General features: G+C 31.8%; 1 protein-coding gene across 1 annotated transcript in view; it reads left to right on the top strand.

Moving 5' to 3' along the window:
- Positions 1 to 37: 37 nt before the first annotated feature.
- The window catches only part of LOC127710253 (ubiquitin carboxyl-terminal hydrolase 19-like), a 58,519-nt gene continuing 35,655 nt past the window's right edge, over positions 38 to 22,901 (top strand). Inside the window, exons 1-14 of the mRNA XM_052216031.1 lie at positions 38 to 293; positions 2,072 to 2,200; positions 4,401 to 4,531; positions 5,260 to 5,488; positions 6,278 to 6,324; positions 8,642 to 8,742; positions 12,361 to 12,432; positions 12,819 to 12,934; positions 13,981 to 14,192; positions 15,732 to 15,891; positions 16,594 to 16,727; positions 17,318 to 17,410; positions 20,479 to 20,544; positions 21,427 to 21,537. Coding sequence (XP_052071991.1) covers positions 227 to 293; positions 2,072 to 2,200; positions 4,401 to 4,531; positions 5,260 to 5,488; positions 6,278 to 6,324; positions 8,642 to 8,742; positions 12,361 to 12,432; positions 12,819 to 12,934; positions 13,981 to 14,192; positions 15,732 to 15,891; positions 16,594 to 16,727; positions 17,318 to 17,410; positions 20,479 to 20,544; positions 21,427 to 21,537 — 1,668 coding nt within the window. The 5' untranslated portion in view covers positions 38 to 226. The remainder of the gene's footprint in view (positions 294 to 2,071; positions 2,201 to 4,400; positions 4,532 to 5,259; positions 5,489 to 6,277; positions 6,325 to 8,641; positions 8,743 to 12,360; positions 12,433 to 12,818; positions 12,935 to 13,980; positions 14,193 to 15,731; positions 15,892 to 16,593; positions 16,728 to 17,317; positions 17,411 to 20,478; positions 20,545 to 21,426; positions 21,538 to 22,901) is intronic.

Genomic DNA, 22,901 nt, shown 5'->3' on the forward strand with positions numbered 1-22,901 from the left:
CTTTAACGAGAACTTTGATTCGCTATTAAAGCTATATGCATGCAGTTGTTGGGTTCTGTAATCAGCTGAAAAATAAAATTTATTAAATGTTCCAAAACTGGACGATACAATTTTAGACGATACCTCCAAAATAGAGCAAAGTCCAAAGAAGAGAAAGCACACAGGCGAAGTGTGCGAAGAACAACACAAGAGACAAAAGACACTTGATGTCAATGAGACAAAAGAAATGTCAACAAAGATGAGAGAAATGTCTGATGAAAAGCAAGGTTCAACAGCCAGAGCAAATTTTAAAAGTACATCTCATTCTCTTGCACTTATTAAACAACCATTCACTTATAAAATAATAGGGTTAAATCTGCACATATAACTTTTCTATAAAAATGTCTATGTCATATCAACATCAATGATTGGATATTTAGGAGCTACATGAATATCTTTGAGATTTATCAGCACCTGGCAGTCGAACTGCAGATCTTTGCCTGTGCTGATTTCTTGTTTTGTGAAAAAACAAATATATATACAATGTATATATCCTCAGTTATGACACACCTGTATCCAGGACAACTCTGAAAACAGACTCTTTAGTGATCCTTTTAATCAGCATGACTTTAACACATGAAAATATGAATACTAAAAATCCAGGCTAAAAATAAAGCATAGGTACTTCATTGTTGTGGGTGTGTTCTAGTATAGTATAGTACTATATACATGTGATATATGTCTCTGCATACACAACTGTACAAGCCGATTCTTCTATATTGATTCATTATTGTATTACTGGGCTGGTGAGACTTGGGCCAAATCAACTTGGACCCTGAATGACGTAATACCTAACCTTTGAACATGTTGAAAGAGGATGAAGTCGGTATAAATTATTATTTAAACACTGATTTTTGCAAGATACAGTAAAATAGACAAGGCCATCAATTATTTTACATTTTAGAAATTATGACATTAAAAAATACCAAAAATCACAATCATTTAAAAAAAACAAGATAAATTGATGTGATAATCACGTTTTGACCATTGAAGAAGAGATCAAGCGAACCACACCTTGATTCTTAATGAAAATAAACTGGTCAGGGAAAGTACCAATTGGCTAAGAATAAAAGAAAGTAGAATCCGCTGATACACTCTTTCAGAATAGTTTGTCATGGTTAAACTTATTTTTTGTGCAAATGAAAGGGGGCATATCAATGAAATTTTATTTTTACATTTACAAGGTGATAACCACTTAAGGCCTAGGGCAAAGTAGTAAGTAAAAGTAAAGGATTCTTTTATATTCTCATTCATGATGAATTTACCATGTATTTATACATTTTAAATTTTTTTTTGAAAAAACACTCACCAATGTTGTACATAACTTTATTTTCTTAGCTTTTGTTTGTTTGTTTGTTTTTGATAGGAAATATAAAGTTAGGAGATGTGGAATGATTGCCAATGAGACAACCAACCAACTGAGTCCAAATGAAGGGATTTTAGCAACTAAATGTTTTTGTACAGCCTTCAACAATAAGGAAAACCCATACCCTATAGACACCTATAAACAACCCTGACATGGCAAAATTCAAAACAAAAAAACAACTGCATTATTGACAAAACAATAAATGACAAACAAATATGACAATTTTTATGATAGACAGTAACCAACAACAACCACTGAATTACAGACTCCTGACTTTCCGACAAGCACATACAGAATGTGAGCACTCAACCTTTCCCTGACCTATGACAGTGGTGTTACAGCAAGAACAAACTGTAAGAATCAATTGAATATGGCTTTACTCATCAGATGATGCATGAAGCAGAAAAACAACTTACTTAAAGACAAAAGACACAAAGTGATGATCTAAGCTTTCAAAGGCAATAACAATCAATAGATAAGTTTGTTCTCCCAGAGTAAAAAAGAATGGTATTGCTAAATGACCACAGGTTAAGCTTAGCTGCATTTTAAGGATTTTTGATAATGTTGATATATTACATTTCATTCTTTATTACTATATATTTTGATATGGTACAGATACCTTTATTAAAGTAAATTTTCATTTTAGTATCAAATTTACTTTCATAGAACTTTCCTATACCTGGAAGCAGTCAGAAGATGAACTTATTATGGTATTTGATGAAGAAGGTTTAACACCAAATCAGAAAGATTTGGATATATCTTTTGGTGATCAGTATGTCCTCATAAAGTTTCCAGGTATGATATTGTCTATTTTTTTTCTTTTCAACACTTGTATACCAAAATACTACTGGCATAGTACATTGTATTCAGAGCCCAACAAACATCTGATTTTTTGAGACAAGTAAAATATTTTCATTTTATTAAAACTATCATGACTATAGAAAAGTTTTCAAAATTATTTTGAGATATTATTTCAAGTAAAAAACACCCATGATGAGGATGAAAACAACAAATTCAAGTAAAAGACATTAATGGTCAAGACGAGAACAACAGTTTTAATCAGAAATAGATCGATAAACAAACAGTAAAAATTAAGTAAGCGTACCTATGTTTCATAAACATCAATGATAACTTTGTTCATTGACCTTGGATTGTCAATCTAGTTTTGAAAATGAGACACCAGAGTGTTGATTATAATGAATGAAAACAAAACAGACGAATGAGATGAATAAACATCCCTAAACAGGGAAAACCTTATAAAAAAAATATAAATTTTGAGGCAAGAAACTGAAATCACAGGTGGAGGACAAAAAATATGAAAAAAACATAAAGGAGAGAATTTCAAAATTCTATGGTGTTCTGATTTCCCCAGGGTATCTATGGTAAATTATTCATTTTTGTCTAATTTGTTCAAAACACCCACAATTGGCTGACTAAAAGTATGGTTTATTGTGTGAAACTAATAATTCTATTATTAATCTCTTGATGTTTACAGTAAATGACTTCTTTCAAGATTTATTTGGAAAGACAGGGCAAGTAACTTTTCTTCGGAACTAGTACTTGTCTGGTGACAAGTGCTCACAATGAATATTTCCACACCCCTGTGCAAATCCCTCAGGAATTGATCATGCTTTACTTTTGATTATGAGACTGTGTAAAATATGAACCGAAGATTCCAAGTAATTCCCAAGTGTCTCATATAATAAGTTACATGCCTGTAATAACCAAGCCTTGTTATTACAGTTTAGTTTATCCCTTAAAAGCTTTGTCTCATTGATTTACCATGGTTGATCAAAAATGTATTGATTGAATTGAAAAATTAGTTATCAAGGTTATGTATTAAGTTACTGTGCAAAGTTTCAAGAATTCCCAAGTGCCCACTAAAAATAAAAATATTTATGATACATTTAACTAATAACAAAAATATGTTACTACAGATTAAGAAAAAAAGAGTAGACAACTCGTGAAAGTATCTGTAATAACACACGTATGTTATTTTTCTCTAATAACTAATTTAAGTTATACCCTTGACTGTTCATTGTTCACTGATCAAGGGAAAGTTTTGGTTTAAGGTAGTTCATCATGAAGAAGTGGCCACATCATCTGGAAACTGAGTACACATGTTTCATTATGATGTGAACTTTTAGAAATATATTCCAAAGTAGGGCTTGGACACAGATTTGTTTTACCTCTTTGCATGTTAAGAACCTTTGCAACAACTCTTTGACGGGTCCAGGTGGCCTATTGTTCATTTTCTGGTGACATTCCAAATTCCCTGCTCCTAATCTGGGTCGACCCCTATTTCCGGCCCTACCTATTGTTAATTTGTTCTCATCCTGAACAGGATTGAACTATTTGCCATTGGACTTAAAGCAAACATGCAACATGTGTCCTATAATATGGACACAGATTCTTGTTTAATCTAAATCTTGATCTAAATAAATCAGTAATTGTCAAGACTGGTAAATATGTATGACTGTTTCTAGATAAAACTGTGGAACATTAAATCACATTGCATTGAAACAGGCATATATAGTCACATGTAATGAGAGGAGAATCCCTATTACTTTTGATATCATTACTTCCAAGGTCAAGGTCAATGTTAATAAAAATAGTTCGGAATTATGGTAGAAATGGGGTTCCAAGATGATTACAACAGGACCATACATGGAAACTTTGACATATATGGTCACATGCATGTATAAGTGGAGGGAGATACTTAATTATTTTTACCTGAATCCATCCAAGGTCAAGATCACAGATATAAAAAAGGTAGTGAAATTTGTGAATAACAGAACAATACAGAAAAGTGACAGAAGTTTGAACACTGCTTTGGAATAGATACAGACTATATAACACATGCAACTAGTTTTTAGAGGTTATAATGTCTTTGAAGATAAAGGCACCTGCATTTGTTCCCTGTTCACATAAAATGTATCATTACAAATTTGTAAATTAAAATGCTGACTCATATAGTTTATGCTGTTTTTTTCAGATGGAAAGAAGACATGGTCTTTAATATTTGCTGGAAATATTGATAAAGAAAATACTAAAGTACAATGGAAGAAGAAAAAATTACATATAATGATGAAGAAAAAATGTCCTCAGATTTGGTCATCATTAGAGGTAAGCAATATATTTAGCTCACTTATATGGAACATGTGATCAGAGGTTTTGTAATAGCTAAGTGTGTCATGCCTTCTTCATTTCTTAACAGGAAACACTACATTTTTGTCAATTTCTCATATGCAAGTATTGGCATTACTAACTGTTGGAAATTAGAATAGCCTCCCCAATTCTGACCAATGATAGATTTTTATAGTTTGTAAATGTCAACTTAATTCTAGTACCTCTGTAACCAATGTGAGGTTTAGTGTAAAGATTGTAGGCTTTGTGTTTGTATATATGTAATATTGTATTTTGTCTTGCCTTTTTTGGTATTAAAGGAATACCTTATTTTATTAGAAAAAATTAAATTTTGTAAATTGCTGTCTTTATTGTTCCATTGGGTCCTTTACATTATCATGGTCAAGTTATAGTTTTGAAGAGTTACTGTATCAATATTTAGCCTAAAATTCTAGCAAGAAATCATTTTCTAATTCAAAATTTAAAATATCCTGGTGTGTAGAAATTTTCTTTCATGGCAATATAAAAAATTGGTAGTTTTTTATTTTCAAGTGACATCATATGTTAATAAGCTGAAATAAAGATGACATATTAGCCTTAACAATTATTTTCAGTTTAGAAATGTATTTATAGTGTTAACCATTTTATTTATGAGTTGCATGTTAGTTTATTGTAGTATTATTAATTATTCATTTAAAAAAAATATAGATAATTTTGATCTTCTTCAGAGAGTTCTGAAAAAGCTTCAATCAGAACCCTGTTCTGAAGATATATCAGAGGCCAAAAAGACTGATCAAAGTTCTGTGTCTTCTACTGAAGTTATGACCTCTGGTCAGGCGTCAGATGACACACCTTCCCCAGACCAAATGAGTACCAGCGAGGCTACTGGAGAAGATTCAGGACAGGGAGATACTCAAACATCAGATGAATATTGTGTTGATAAGGACAAAGAAGAAGGTACTCATCAGACTTTTGCAAAATACAGTGCATCTTTATGTGTAGGTTGTGAAGCAGAATACAAGACATAGGGATGTTACTATTAATGCCCCTGCCAAGATGTGATGGACATATACATGTAGTTTTATTCTCGCATGTGCATACATTCCTAAATTGAATTCCCTATGCTGATTTGAGTAAGATTCCACAAAAACATTAAATTAGGATTAAATGTTGTCAGATAGGGACTTCCAGTAAGAATTTGACCAACTTGACTTTTGTCTTACCAGAGGTATGTCCCTAGATAAAAAAAGGAAATAGCAAAATGTTTTTTTCTATTGAATTGTCTGGCTAGCTATATTTCAAATTCCTCTCTACCTGTGGTCTTGTTGGTACACACAATAATAAATATTGCAGTGAGTTGTACATTCTTTCAGTGATCCTGCTTTTGGGGGACTAGGGCAAATGATATCGCTTTCTCATCAGTCACATTGTTTTTCCCATCTGCCAAAAATCAATATCATGTTGCCCTGGTGTTCCAACAGTTGATATTTACAATTTGATGTTGCAACAATTTTTTCATTTATAAAGACAAAATTTAAAAAACATAGACAATTTATTTTTTGATAAAAAAAGTGGAAGCAGGTTGTAGACTGATTGTATTTTAATTCAAAGGAACATCAAAAAGTTCTACTGAAGAGGGACTGTGAGGGCAAAATATCTCGGACAAGGTTTATAAATTTGAATAATTGAGACTTTTTATATGGTTTTGAACAGTTACCATTTGATTTCTTTTCTCATATTTTTTAGAGCCAGTTTACCAACTGGAGCATGTCAAAAACAGCTTTATAGAAAAGGTAATAATAATATAAATAGTATGTACCTCTATATATTTCAATGAATACCAGATGTATTGCTGAAATTTTTCAAGACAAGACATTAGGTTTGAACTGTAATTTCCTTTATCTTTTAAGTGAATGGTTACAGAGTAGCATTTCTGTAAGTGTTATTGTTTGTATAAATCAATATTTAAGAAGAGTAGTACAGTCAATGACAAAATAACAGACAATTAAATGTCAGTAAGGATACTGTAAAAGACCCCTGAAGTTGAATTTGTTATGTTACTATAACAAAATTTAATATTGCTAGAGTTAAGAATTTTACCATGAATTCTGCGACTATAATATAAAATATACTGCAGCTGTGCTGTTTTTGCAGTCAAATTGCATTGACCGTATAATCATTTGTGATATACAGTCACTGACAGTATATCGCCTTGTTTATGACGTTGACAATGCGTTTCCGTAGAGTTTTATTTATGAAGTCATTAAAAGTACAGGTTCGCAGAATTTTTACGATGTTCACTCCAAATTAAAAAATGATGGTTTTTACCCTAAATATTTCATTTGGAACAGTTGTAGGAGTTGCAGTATATAAAGAATAACCATACATAGTCTTGAAATATAAATTTTATTTGTACTCGACTCAAAAGCCTCGCTTTCTACCTGTTTCTAAGCCTTGTACAAATAAAATTTATATTACGATACAATGTATGGTTATTCCATATATGTTTGTTCTTTAATGTAAATAGTTGACTAGTTATATCATGGATAATTAACCATAAAGACTGAAAATTAATCTCACATCAGGTCAACATTTGCAAAAATGAAAGCAGATATATATACAGGACATAAATTTCTGAATTAACAGAACTTTACCTACCAGTGTCTAGTTGAGTTTCATTTTAAGAATCAAGACCAGCATGTTGGTCTTGTACAAAGCATGGTTTATATTCATATCACTTTTACATGTTCTTTTCCTAAATTTGTAAATAAATTGTCACTGGATGTTAAGCAGTCATTCATCAACATCATCTTGTTTAGTTTGTCAGTTATTCATCTTTGATTGGTGGATTGTATTCCTTTTCTCTAACTACACAAGGCTATAATGTTACTACATGTACTAGTGTTTGTCTTAACATTTCCTTAAATGCTTTACCTAACTTTTAATTTATCCCTAATTTGTGTCCCATTTTGAGGAAAGCAAATTTATTAAGTATGCTGTTGCATTTTTAAGGTCAAAAATTATATATATATATTGCAAGAGAAGCATTAAATTCATTAGGTAACACATGTAATTGTTTAGTGATGTCATGTACCTTTGTGTTGACATCATTTGTTAGTGCAGATCATTTTTGTCGCAAAAGCAAGACAAAGCGATCCTACATTCCGTCGTATTTGGCAGGGTCCACAAATATTCACTCTGTGGTTCAAGTTTTTGAAATTTTAATAACTTTCTTAAACTATCCTGGATTTCTACCAAACTTGAACAGAAGCTTGTTTATGATCATAAGATAGTCACTAGAAGGAAATTTTGCAAAAAAAAAATCCTGTTTTTCCGTATTTTACTTATAAATGGACTTAGTTTTTCTTCCAGTTAACATTTCATTCACTCTGTGGTTAAAGTTTTAAAAATTTTAATAACTTTCTTAAACTATCCTGGATTTGTACCTAATTTGGACAGAAGCTTGTTTATGATCATAAGATAGTATCCAGAAGTAAATTTTGTAAAAAAAAATCCTTTTTATCCGTATTTGACTTATAAATGGACTTAGTTTTTCTTCCAGTCAACATTACATTCACTCTGTGGTTAAAGTTTTAAAAATTTTAATAACTTTCTTAAAATATCCTGGATTTGTACCAAACTTGGACAGAAGCTTGTTTATAATCAAAAACTAGTATCTAGAAGGAAATTTTGTAAAATTTATTTCCTGTTTTTCCGTATATAACTTTTAAATGGACTTAGTTTTTCTTCCAGTTAACATTACATACAGTCTGAAGTTAAAGTTTTTAAAACATTTATAACATTCATAAACCATTCTGGATTTTTACCAATCTTGGACAGAAGCTTCTTACAATCAAAAGATAGTATCTATGGGAAAATTTTTGATAATTTTTTCCCCATTTTTGTTGAGCCTGTGACTAGCAGCAAAAGTAGGCGAGACACTGGGTTCCGCGGAACCCTTACAAATTTTTTAAATGAAAATGCACCTTTAATGGATTATTGGGCATACAGTAACCCTAGTACATTCAATAATAATTATACAGTAAAAGTCTGCTAATGGAGTAAACATATAAAAGTACCATTTATTATCATCATTATCTTCATTTTTAGGATGACACCATGACAGTACAGATCTATGTTAAGGAAGTAAAAAAAGATACAGTAGAAGTCAATATGACAGACCAATCATTCTCTGTCAAATTCTCAACAATGTATGTTACCAGCCTATCTTAGACAGGCGCGTAGCTCCCTATACGCCAACATGCAGTTGCGTGCACATCGGCATGCTATAAAAAATATTTACGATTTTCAGCATTCTATGTTAGAGTTTATAAAATGGAATACATTTCTATTTAATTCAGGTTTAGCTAGCCTAACCTATTTGTCATCATTAAACGATAGTCGTTCGTCCAACCGTCTGTGAACTTAAAACGCATTTTATTACTAGTATGAGTGCACTGATGGCATTTTTACTTTAATGATGTCCATTTGTCCTAATGGCATTTTTCTTATTATGCCCCCGCCGTACGGCGACGGGGCCTTTAAGCTTTACCCATGTATGTCCGTACACCCATTCGAAATTTCGCTCTCTTACTTAAGTTTGCATCCACCAAATTTTACGAAACTTATACACAATGCTTACTACCACAAAACACAGATCAAGTTCAAATTTGGGTACCGTCACTTTTGTCATTCAAGTATTACCCCTTTTTAACCGAAAAAAATGCGGAAATCGGTTTCCGTTCTACAACTTTAGCAGTCTGTGCCAAACTGTTTAAGAGTTTGTATGACTGAAAATGAAATTTGACCTTTTCTACTATATATATATTTTCAACAAAAAATCTAAAAATTTCTGTCTGACCAAATGAACTTTTGTCTGACATTTTGTCGGTCAGACAGAGTTTGGAATACACTGCTTCTGTTTGCCTCAACCAAATGTTTTGAAACTTATACACATGCTAAGTACCATAAAACACAGATCAAGTTTGATTTGCAGCCTGATCCAATATATGGTTTTCGAGTTAGGCCAGCAAGAGCGTCCGTGTCCTTCAGACACATTCTTCTTTTATTTTCGGTCTTATTTTAGTTTCATGTACTTAGTATCATAAAAAAGTATGATTCGCATCAATCAGGAGGTCGCTCGATGGCGAACATGCTGGTGTATAACACCTCGCGATCAGATGAAAACTGTTTGAGATACTCGATGCGGTACGCCCAGTGCTGTATCCTTCTGTAGATACTATTTTGAGTATTATGTTGACAACGCCGGTAACATGTGCTACCGCGGACGATATCATTCAGTGTACTACATCGGTTGAAAACATATGTACGATCAACTATGAATAAGGAAAGGTTATCATCGTTAGCATTAATGCATATTCATCGGGATTTCATTGTGAATATTGACAAAGTAATGGAGAAGTTCGTTTCTGCTAAGACCCGAAGAGCAGATTTTGGACAATTTTGAGTAAATTCTGTCTCACAAAAATGTGTTGCTTATGTATTCAATTTACCATGATTTATCCTATTCAAAAGAATTCTGAATAGTTTTGCATTCATGAATTGTCTATAAGTCCTATGTAGCACCTCTTTGAACCCTCCGAAAACCGAAAAAAAATATCATTTTCTGCATAAAATGGTCCAAACAAATTTTTCGCCTCTATCCGCTCGGGGGTAGATAAGCGTGCACATCAATTTAGTCTAGCCCCTGTTAGAGATTCTATTAAAATACATGTACTATAGAACCCATCTTGAGTGAAGACAAAAAATCTTTTACAATTATGTAGAACCTGTCTTGAGAGAGGATGTCTGGAACATAGTCACTACTTTTCACAATATATGTAAATGTCATGAAAGTGACTGAAAAGAAAGTTTCTCTTTAATAGTATAAAAATAAAGAGATGTGGTATGATTGGCAATGAGACAACTATCCATCAGAGTCCAAAGGACTTAGATGTAAGCAATTATAGATCATGGTACGCAGGTTCTAGTTTAATGCAAAAATGCAAGAAAATAAGCATTGCATGTACAAAAGTTCACATTTTTATTCATGATGGTAATTTTTATGCCCCCGCCGTAGTGGAGGGGGCATTAAGTTTTACCCTTGTCCGTTTGTACGTACGTCCCAAAATAGGTTTCCATTCTCTAACTTTAGTTTGTCTCAACCAAATGTTATGTAACTTATACACAATGCTTATTACCACAAAACACAGATCAAGTTTGAATTTTGGTGGCGTCACTTTTACCGTTCTAGAGTTATGCCCCTTTACAAATGGAAAATTGCGGAATTTATCGTTTCCACTCTTACTTTAGTTTGCCTCAACCAAATGTTATGAAACTTATACACAATGCTTATTACCACAAAACACGAATCAAGTTTGAATTTTGGTGGTGTCACTTTAACCATTCTAGAGTTATGCCCCTTTATAAATGGAAAAATTGCAAAATTTTTATTTTCTTCTAAATATCAAGTAATTTTTAAAATTGGAGTTATCTTCCTTTGTCCATGATTATAGTTGAATCAACTACAATCAATGCTTTATACAATGCAATGTTTAATTTTGACTTCCACTGATAAAACACAGATCAAGTTGAATTTGGGTAGTGTCACTTTAATCATTATTGAGTTATGCCCCTTTATAAATCGAAAGATTGCAAAATTTTTAGTTTCCATTCTGTAACTTAAGTTTGCCCCAACCAAACATTATGAAACCTATACACAATATACATTACCACAAAACTAAGATCAAGTACAAATTTTTTGTTTCCGTTTTCTAACTTTAGTTTGCCTCAACCAAATGTTATGAAACTTATACACAATGCTTATTACTACATAATACAGATTAAGTACGAAATTTGGTGACAACACTTTTACCATTCTTGAGTTATGTCCCTTTATAAACATAAAAATATCTGAATTTTTCGTTTCCGTTCTCTAACTTTAGTTTGTCTCAACCAAATGTTATAAAACTTATACACAACCATTCTAGAGTTGTGCGTGTTTACAAATAGCAAAATTGCTGAATTTTAAGTTTCTGTTCTCTACTTAAGTTAGCCTCAACCAAATGTTATGAGACTTACACACAATGCTTATTACCACAAAACTCAGATCAAGTTCAAATTTGGGTAGCGTCACTTTTACTGTTCTTCAGTTATGTCCCTTTATAACTATATGATATGCAAGCGGGTGCATCATCTGTGTCCACATGTGGACACTATCCACATTTATTTATCATAATTTGTAATCAAACTATTATTTACTTTGGCATTGATATATTTTAAAATCTGTTGCATATATTCCTGTACTATAATAAATTCTTTCCCTTTATATTCAAGTTTTTGTGTCACAATTTTTCTCATCGTTACAAATAAAAAGTTCAATGTTCACATTTTCTATTAAAATGTTCACATTTTTCTCAACCTCTGATCATTTTTATAACTCGCTTCATATAGGACAACAGCTGTTTAGTTGAAAGAGCAAACATTGTTTAACACTTGGCATTTTTGCACAGATTCCTACTGATTAATTTACCGACAAAAATATATGGCACTGAAGATAGTACATTGACAGTATATAGGTCAGCCTAAAAAATGCATTATGAAGCAAAACTGAAATGAGATAACATTTTTTGATTGAAATGATTGTCCATAACCTGCATATGAGGCTCATAAGATAATATGACACAAAACAAAAGTAATGAAAATAAGATATGTTTTGCCAAAAGGTCCTACAGTAATTTGATGTATTACTCCTATTTAGAATTATGTTGATTTTTTGAAACATTCCTTGAATGCATTGATATAACTAAGAGGTACTTAATTTATTTCAGGAATGCTCAGTTTTTGAACCTTCACAAAGAATCAACCAGTGATACAATATTTAGTTGGGAAGTAAAACTCAAGTAAGAATTCCTTTATTGATATTTTATTTACCTTTAAGTAATATTATAATAAATTGAAGTTTTTAGCTTTAATCTGCACATAATGCTCACTTTCAAGTAAGGACTCCTTTATTGATATTTTATTTGCAAGTATGTTATATTCTTATATAAACTTGTATGTAAATAAGAATTTTGGACTTTTGATATTTTTGAATTTCTATTGGCTTTAGAATCATTTAAATTAATGAAGGTTGTTACTTTTTAACAATTTCCACTTTAATGATTGTCTCTGAATAATTTAATAGGTTAAAATTGTCACATATCTTACAATAACTGTAGTTTCTTAACAAACCATCAATATATATTAAATACTTTATGCATGGCTGTTATGTTTTGTTTTTTTTTAGACATGAAATTGTACCAGAGAAATGCCGATACAAATTAAGTCAATCAGTACTTGAGATAACACTTTCGAAGGAAATCAGTAGAAGATGGGGAGCTTTAGAGGCACCACAAAGGAAAGGTGAGAGTTGTTTTTACTCCTGATTTACATCTAGCCTAGTGAGGAAATGATTAATACATTCTCAAACATAGAAATCGGGCTCCAGTATTTAACAAAATATTTTTAAAAATGTAAAAAAACAAATGCATGTATTCCCATTTTCAACCGTATTTTCAAATGGAAAAATCTGGTTATTTATTTGGGATAGTATTATGGGCAGGTGGCTCCACTTTCAGTGCAATACCTTTGACCACTGCTTGCCAAATTTTAATCTGTTGCTGATGACTAATCTCAGGGTCAAGTTTTAATTTTAGCCTTTCAGGAGTCATGGACCTTGATTAATTAGAAAATGTTGATTCCAAGGCAAGATTGGTTATGAATTTTACATTTGCCATTCAGGGCCTAATACTGGTTTACTAATCACACTAATAACTTTAAGAAAGATCCAGTTTGCTGTCATTTGACAGGCTCTTGTTTTCTATTGCAAACTATTGTGCACTGCTTCAAGAATGTTGCATCAATATTTCAAGAAAAAATCAATGGTAGATTTTTTTTCTGTATGCTTTTGTAGTAATTGAACAATTGCTCTATAATTTTATTGCATAAAACCATTAACTTAATAACTAACTTAAATACCTACTAACTAAAGAACACTTCACAAAAATTTGGTGAATATATCTTTTGGTTTTAAAAGTCGTGCTACTTTTGGGGATAAATATTAAATATGGAATTTTGTGTCTTTTCCTGAAATATGGATAAATCTAACAGAAATATCTCCCAAAATCTGCATGGTAAAAGTTTTTATTTCTAAATCAGCGTTGGGGATTGTCTTTGCTGAAAAGTTATTAAGTAATGAAGTGATAATAATTTGTTTCTTTATAATATTAGCATGATTAGTTCTGAACCTTTCTCTAAAGACCCCTTTCATAGTAAGTAATTCTTCCTTTGAGGCCTCGAATGTTCATGAGGAAGACTTCAGTATAAATTTTTGTTTTCGATTAAATCACTAATATTGATATCCCTATATATTGGTTGCACTATCATAATACCAATTTCTTGTATTTCAGAGACTACCCCAGCACCTAAATCTGACGAATGGTTACCCACCACATCATCTTCCTCATCCTCAGAAAACAAATCCAGTTCCGCCAAACCTAAAACAGTACAGTTTGATGAGCTGGAGGATCCCGTTATCACCAAGAAACAAGAAAGAGATGAAGACAACAGGGCCATGGCAGACTCTATGAAAGGGGCTACTGGCACTTCAACATCAACTCAAGTAAATTTAAATGCTTTAGATATTTGCAATTTAAGAATTTAAGCAACTGTTTAAAGGTTAAAATTTTCAGAGTAAAATACAGTCGAACCTCGTTATGTCGAAGTTGAAGGGACCGTACCAAAGTATTCGACTTATCTGAGGTTCAACTCATCCAAGGTCTATTGTGTCATCATAAATTTGAAATGCATGAAAAACGGTATGAGATTTGTGTAAACTAGATACTTTGAACAGTGTGTCTTTTTTCAATATGACACTTTATGATTGTGTATTCAATCTCCATATTTTTTGGTCCTTCATAATAATTAAACACACAAATACAGATACAAATCATGCACAAATAAAATCAATTGTATACACAAATATTTACAAAGGTCAGTCACTATAAATTATGAAATCACTTGTGGAACGAAATAAGTTCTGAACGGTCTCTGATAAGGTCGTCTGCTTTACATTAACTTATTATAAATTAATCATTATTGTCTGAATCCTTTTATTTATTGTTATTAATGAATTTTAATTCTATTGATTCATTTAATCTCGGCTTCGCCGCTTGGGTCATTCAAATTCGTTTCGTTTTTTATGTCAGGTGAAATATGTTCAACACACGATTGGACGATCAACAAAGGTGTTAATTACCGGTCACCATAAACATGTTATTTTAGCTGTTATACAAACAAATATGTTTACTCAGCTTTAATCTCTTTTGAAAGTGATTAGGTTACATAAGAACTACATCCGATTTCTTACTTTCGAACTTAGAGACATCGGTGTCAATTTACATTAGTTTTAAGTCGACGGGACTATAAAATTTACTCGACTTAACCGAGTATTCGAATCAACCGAATTTGACTCATCAGAGGTAATTATGCATTGATCAAAAAGGAATTTTTCCGGGGCTTAGAAATTACTTCGACTCATTTGAGTTTTTGACACAACCGAGTTCAACACAACGAGGTTCAATTGTATACTTTTGACATACCATTTTATTCATGAGTTCATATCAAAATTGATTTTGTAACAAAATTGCAAGGAAAATCAAAATATGTCGCCATGTTAAACTTTTTTTTTTACTTTTACAAATCTGAGTAACGAAATTGATTAGATATACTTTCAACATTTTGAAAATTGTTTCATAAATGGCAAAAAATGATGAGCGCTGACAAAATCACTATAATATGACAAGTCAGACACATATTTAGACCTTTTATTAAAATATACATGTAATACTCTGTTTCTTAAGTTAATGAAGTCAACTGAATTATTCTTGTAAATTTTGGTCTAGCATCCTGGTCTTTTTTTAATGAATGCATAGTCAATTACGGTGGATTATTTAATTTAGATACTATATTGAACTTTCACTAATGAAGTAACTAAAAGGTAAAAAATATGATTTGACCCTATTTCTGTGTTTAAATAATATATAAGCTAATTGCTATGGTTATAGTTTTATTTTATTCTTAGATTATTAGATCAACATTTAAAAGATAATATGGCTTTCTCAGAATTTGTTTCTTTATTATATCTTAATTTCTTTTTCAGAAACCTACATGTAAAGTATCACCACTGAATAAAAACATGGACTTAGAACAGAATGTTAGATCAGGATTTACTGGACTAGATAACTTGGGGAATACTTGCTTTATGAATAGTGTCCTGCAGTGTTTGTCTAATACCAGAGAGTTCAGGGACTATTTTCTCAGTGAGTACAGTATCCTTCAAAGTTTAAATATATTTCTTTACAAGGGGAACAAACTTAGAAGAGTTTAAAAGTGAATTAACATACAGAAAACCAGCTTACATATCCATCTTGAGGGTATAATGAAGCTGATTTTTGCTAAGTTATTTCATACAATTTATATATATTTTATATTGTGTGAACAATATACATGTAGTAATGCAACCCTACTAAAGTATTTATACAAAGAAATTGAAACTTTGCTCATATACTGAAGATGTGCAGGTCATATAAGTGTAGATATGTTTTCAATTAATTTTTTTTAATTTGTTTATAGAAAGCTCATAAATTGTGTAACCAAATTTTGTGTTTTGATGTCAGGTTTTCAAAAATTTTAATTAGCAATTTATTCAAATGATATTTTCCTACCGAAGGTCGGTGGTTCTCTCCGGGCACTCCGGCTTCCTCCACCAATAACAACTGACCGCCACGAAATAGCACAATAGTGTTGAAAGTGGCGTTAAACACCAATCAATCAATTAATCAATATTCAAATGATGTCCTTATCATGAAGAACTAGCTTTCTGTTCAGTATTACAAAATCAAAAGTGGACATCATAAATCACATTTATTGTTTCAATGCAATTAATGCAGTATTTTAGACCATGTCCTGTTATTTTTAAGAACATACAACTAATAGATACTTTGATTGTGTTTTATTTATAGGTAGTAAATACCAGGATGATATTAATGCAGATAATCCATTAGGATTTGGTGGGAAGTTAGCTGTCTCATTTGCCACACTTCTCAAGGTTTTATGGGCTGGAACTCATTATTCCTATGCACCATCAAAACTAAAGGTAGGAGTCGTTATTACATATTACTTCACAATATTGATATTATTATTTCTCATACATTTAATTATAATAAACTTTCCATTGAAGGTCTATGTGTGATGTTGTCAGATACGTTAAATAGTATTAAAATACTTCATGCTCAGTTGGACTATGTCCTGTTTAAATTGATATATTCAATATTAGTTAAAATAGTTACCAAAGCATTTCAGTCAGTCCAGTGTATTAGAAGATTAAGCATATGACTTTTATGACCTCAATAGTAAAATGCTTGTTGTGCTTGATGAGGGAAATACTTCATTGTTGTCATATCAGCAAATGTCACTTAATGTGAAACAGGGCTTCTAATCAGAACACAACAGCATATATTATTTATAAAAAAAAATCTGTTATTCCAGACGTAGATAAGCCTTAAAATCCATACATTGTGTATCTTATTGTCAACCTGACCTCATTTTTACAGTTTATTGATCAATATGAATTATTGTTATAGCTGTAGTCAGAATATTTAACATATTTACTCATAATTAGTTAGACATATTAGGCATTTCCAAATGTCTTATCTTCATTTTTTTAATATTTTGCCTTTCTTTCAGTATCTTATATCCATGAAAGCCAGCCAGTTCACAGGATTTGCTCAACATGACGCTCAGGAATTCATGGCTTTTTTGTTAGATGGACTTCATGAGGTAATGTTTGTTTTCAAATGCAGCAAAGTTGCATGTATTTTGTAAACACTGTGGTCACCTCTCTAACAGCACAGCAGTCACCTATTATCCTGCAAAATAACTGTTCTAAAATCTAATAAGTCATTTTGAATAGTGAAGTTTATTAAGTGATACATTAAGTATACCATATCACATGATGGGATATTTTTTCATGTATAAATAGTAAGTTGAATTTAGACATGAAACTATTGAAAGTCCTAAAGAAACCCAAATTCATTAATTGTACATTTAATATAGGGTTTTCATTGAAGCATGCATATGTGTCATAGCTGCATGATTTTATGACTGGAATTGCCCATTAAATGATCCACAGACAAAGTCCTGATTACACAAACTGATTCCTTTCATTATTGAGGTATGACTATCAGTGGATACCATCCCAAAAACATTCTTATTGTCAATATTTTTAATGGAAATTGGCTTGTTCACTGCCATATTTTGTCTTGTGAGGGTAAAACCCAAGAGAATTTGGAAATGAATTATTCAGATAACCATATAAAACCTGAAGAAAATCAAACATAGTTTTCCCAAACACATGTTTACCTGTCTAACATTAATTAAGGTATCAACCATGTCAATTAATTATCAATTTTGGCAATCAAAAATAATATAATGTTGCCTGGAAGAGAACCTGTAGGGTTTTTAGGTGTTTCCCATACCCAAACATGGACTTAGCCATTTCTGCTTTAATCAGTTGGCTAATCTGCAACTCTTTGAATTTTTTTTACAGAATTCCACCAAACATGCAGAGATTTACAGGACATACAGTTTTGTAGCTGTTAGTTTTAATTTTGATCTGAGATATATAAGAGGCTTCCCATACCAAAACATGAACTGCCATTTTTATACGACCGCAAAAAATTTTGCGGTCGTATGTTGGTATCACGTCTTCGTCCGAAGACATTTGGTTTCCGGACAATAACTTTAGTATAAGTAAATAGAAATCTATGAAATTTGAATACAAGGTTTATAACCACAAAAGGAAGTTTGGGATTGATTTTGGGGGTTATAGTTCTAACAGTTTAGGAATTGTTTAGGAATTAGGGGCCAAAAAGGGGCCCAAATAAGCATTTTCTAGTTTCCAGACAATAACTTGTGGAATGGTGCATGGATCTCTCTGAAATTATACCACAAGTTTCCATACCACAAAGGGATGGTTAGGATTGGCTTTGGGGGGTAATGGCTCAAACCATTTAGGAATTAGGGGCAAAAAGGGGGAAAAACAAGGGTTTCCTTGTTAATGGATAATTATTTTTAAGTACAATGTTTTGTGTTTGGATTACCTCCCTTACACTGCTTTGAAATTATGTATAAAGAAATGTTGTATTGTCTTGAAGTGATTAGCTGTCAAATTGGGCAGGGGGGTAAAAAAGAAATTGGGGGGGGGGGGGGGGGCATTTTTTTTCTTCTCATTTCAGATTTTCAGATTTCAGAAATTTAAAAGAAAATTTCTTCAAAAAAAGGGGGCGAGGGGTGGAGGGGAGGGGGTCAATTTGCAACAGCATAGTGTATTGCACAAAAGCAAAAATTTGAATATAAATTCAAATCATATAACCAATTCTATGTTCTTTGACTACAGTTATTCTGTGTCAGAAACCTATTATGTGTCACATATTTAATTACAATCCAAATTCAGACCTGTATCAAGCGCATATATTGTGTCCATTTTTGCCCCAACTGTTCACGGTTGGACCTCTGCGGTCGTATCCAGCTGCGCTTGGCGAAGCAATTTTATTGTTTATGTTACTTGGAGAGGGCAGGGGACAATACTCACACAATTTTTTCTTTAAATAATATCATTGCGGATATTAGAAAAAACCTTTTGCTTGATTGATAATACCCATTTTAAAATCTCCAGTAAATTAAGACTGCCATAAAATATATCTTCATTTTCTTACCCTAAAAAAACGTTATATGTTGATTACTAACTAAATTGAAATAAGAAAGCTATTTCCATTTTTGTCGAGCCTTCGACTTTAGTCGAAAAAGCGAGACATAGCGATCCTACATTCCGTCGGCGTCGTTGTCGTCGGCGGCGTCCACAAATATTCACTCTGTGGTTAAAGTTTTTGAAATTTTAATAACTTTCTTAAACTATCCTGGATTTCTACCAAACTTGGACAGAAGCTTGTTTATGATCATAAGATAGTATCCAGAAGTAAATTTTGTAAAAATAAAATTCCATTTTTACCGTATTTTACTTATAAATGGACTTAGTTTTTCTGCCGGTAAATATTACATTCACTCTGTGGTTAAAGTTTTTAAAATTTTAATAACTTTCTTAAACTATCCTGGGTTTGTACAAAACTTGGACAGAAGCTTGTTTATGATCATAAGATAGTATCTAGAAGTAAATTTTATAAAAAAATAAATCCATTTTTTCCTTATTTTACTTTTAAATGGACTTAGATTTTCTGCCAGGAAACAACACATTCACTCTGTGGTTAAAGTTTTTAAAATTTTAATAACTTTCTTATACTATTTTGGATTTGTACCAAACTTGGACAGAAGCTTGTTTATGATCAAAAGCTAGTATCTAGAAGGAAATTTTGTAAAAAAATAAATCCATTTTTTCCGTATTTTACTTTTAAATGGACTTAGATTTTCTGCCAGGAAACAACATATTCACTCTGTGGTTTAAGTTTTTAAAATTTTAATAACTTTCTTATACTATTTTGGATTTGTACCAAACTTGGACAGAAGCTTGTTTATGATCAAATGCTAGTATCTAGAAGGAAATTTTGTTTTCTTCCAGTTAACATTACATTCAGTCTGCAGTTAAGGTTTTTAAACATTTATTAGATTCATAAACTATCCTGGAATTTTACCAAACTTGGACAGAAGCTTCTTACAATCAAAAGATAGTATCAAGAGGAATATTTTTTATTGATTTACTTCCTCATTTTTGTTGAGCCTGCGATTAACAGAAAAAGTAGGCGAGACACTGGGTTCCGCGGAACCCTTACGAATTTTTATTTACTGTACAAGTAAATTATTATATTTTTTAAAGACTTTGTTATCACTTTTAGGACTTAAATCGAGTGAAGAAAAAGCCTTATACAGGAACAGTGGACTCAGATGGACGACCTGACAATGTAAGTTAATATATCAACTATTTTGATTAGACAGGTATTAGGCAATCTAGTATGCTGCCACAGAATAGTTTAAAAAGTATACTTTGATCAGATTTTTCTAAGTTGGTATGATAACTTGTACTGAAATTAGTTCCTTGATTTTTCTGGTATTTGTTGACTCCTTTTAACAATTTATTTTGATCTTGGTACAATATGTAAAGAAAAACTTGATATAGCTTATAAGGTATTACTAGTATTAGTTTATTTATTTGTTTCATAACCCCAAGGGTTGGACTAAGGTATAGAAATATGGTCATCCCTTTATCTTCTTCCCACCAGCAGTAAAATTCTTGCCAAATTGGGGTTCTGACTTTTAAAGTGATATTATCTTGATCTTTTTACACTTATAGGTGTAATACCACCAAATCATAATATGTCACATCCGGTTTCATATGAAAAAGGTTGAAAAAAAATATTCCCTTGAATTTGACAGTTGTAGGAAACTAACCCTGCATTTCATTGCAGAAAAACATTTCTGAGTCATAAACAGATATCTTGGGTTTGTCAAAGCACCATTTTTTTTTTATTTGGTGTTTCTATAAAATATTTGGAAACTTGAGGTGACATGGTTTCTAAAGCTTGTAAACAGGAATAAAAGGGGTGAAAATTTGATTGGTTTACTGCCGGTGATGGTTATTATCTTATATGCAATGAAATGTTATGTGAAATTTCACTGTTGTACTGGACATGATCAAACTTTACTCATGCCAATTATTTCTTTATTTGAAACAAAGATAAATTCTGCACTGTATTTTGAAAAATGCAAATTTAACAAAGACTAATAGGGGAAAAACAATGATGGTATTACTCCTATATCTGACTGTATATGTTTATGTTTTGTAGGTTGTTGCAGATGAAGCTTGGGAAGTGTACAAGAAAAGGAACAACTCGTTTATTGTTGACCTGTTTCAGGGACAGTACAAATCTAAACTTGTTTGTCCTGTTTGTGGCAAAGTAGGACTCTTTAATTGCATAGTTGTCTGCTAACATGAAATATCCAAATCTTTCTATCACAAAATTGCTAAATATGAGGCACAATATTTGTTACCTTCTAATTTTTATACCCCTGCCAGGCATTAAGTGTTACCCTTGACCATCCTTCTGTCCATCTTTCTTTCTTTCTTTCTGTCCGTCCTATTTTTGTTTCCGCACTCTAACTTAAGTTTGCCTCATGCAAATTTTATGAAACTCATACACAATGCTAAGAGCCATAACACGCAGACAGAGCTCGAAATTTGGGTTGTAAGTCATTTACCATTCTAGAAGTATGCCCCTTTTAACTTGGAAAATTGCAAAGCTTGAGCGGGGGCATTCGTGTCCTCAGACACATTCTTCTTTTATTTACTTATTTTATTCTGTCATAAACGATGGCTGTAACTTATAAAGGGGACAATTTATCTAAAATATAGACCTATGTAGGCTCTTTCATCACTTGGCATACGTCTTCCGTCGTCGTCGTCGCCTGTTAATTTAAAAAAAAATCTTCTCCTCTGAAAGCACTGGGCTAAATTTAACCAAACTTGGCCACAATCATCATTTGGGTATCTATTTTAAAAAATGTGTCCGATGACCCCATCTGCCAACCAAGATGGCTGACATGGCTAAAAATAGAACATAGAGGTAAAATGCAAGTTTTACCCTTGTCCGTCTGTATGTACGTACGTCCCAAAATTGGTTTCCGTTCTCTAACTTGAGTTTGCCTCAACCAAATGTTATGAAACTTATACACAATGCTTATTACCACAAAACAAAGATCAAGTTTGAATTTTGGTGACGTCACTTTAACCGTTCTAGAGTTATGCCCCTTCTATAAATGGAAAAATTGCAAAATTTTTAGTTTCCTTTCTCTAACTTAAGTTTGCTTCAACCAAATGTTATTAAACTTATACACAATGCTTATAACCACAAAACACAGATCAAATTTTAATTTTGGTGGCGTCACTTTAACCATTCTAGAGTTATGCCCCTTTATAAATGGAAAAATTGCAAAATTTTTATTTTCTTTTAAATATCAAGTAATTTTTAAAATTGGAGTTATGTTCCTTTGTCCATGATTATAGTTGAATCAACTACAATCAATGATTTATACAATGCAATGTTTAATTTTGACTTTCACTGATAAAACACAGATCAAGTTGAATTTGGGTTGTGTCACTTTAACCATTATTGAGTTATGCCCCTTTATAAATCGAAAGATTGCAAAATTTTTAGTTTCCATTCTGTAACTTAAGTTTGCCCCAACCAAACATTATGAAACCTATTCACAATATTCATTACCACAAAACTAAGATCAAGTACAAATTTTGTGTCCGTTTTCT

The sequence above is a fragment of the Mytilus californianus genome, unplaced genomic scaffold (genome assembly GCF_021869535.1).
Source record: "Mytilus californianus isolate M0D057914Y unplaced genomic scaffold, xbMytCali1.0.p SCAF_1, whole genome shotgun sequence".
In the NCBI taxonomy this organism is placed as follows: Eukaryota; Metazoa; Mollusca; class Bivalvia; order Mytilida; family Mytilidae; genus Mytilus; species Mytilus californianus.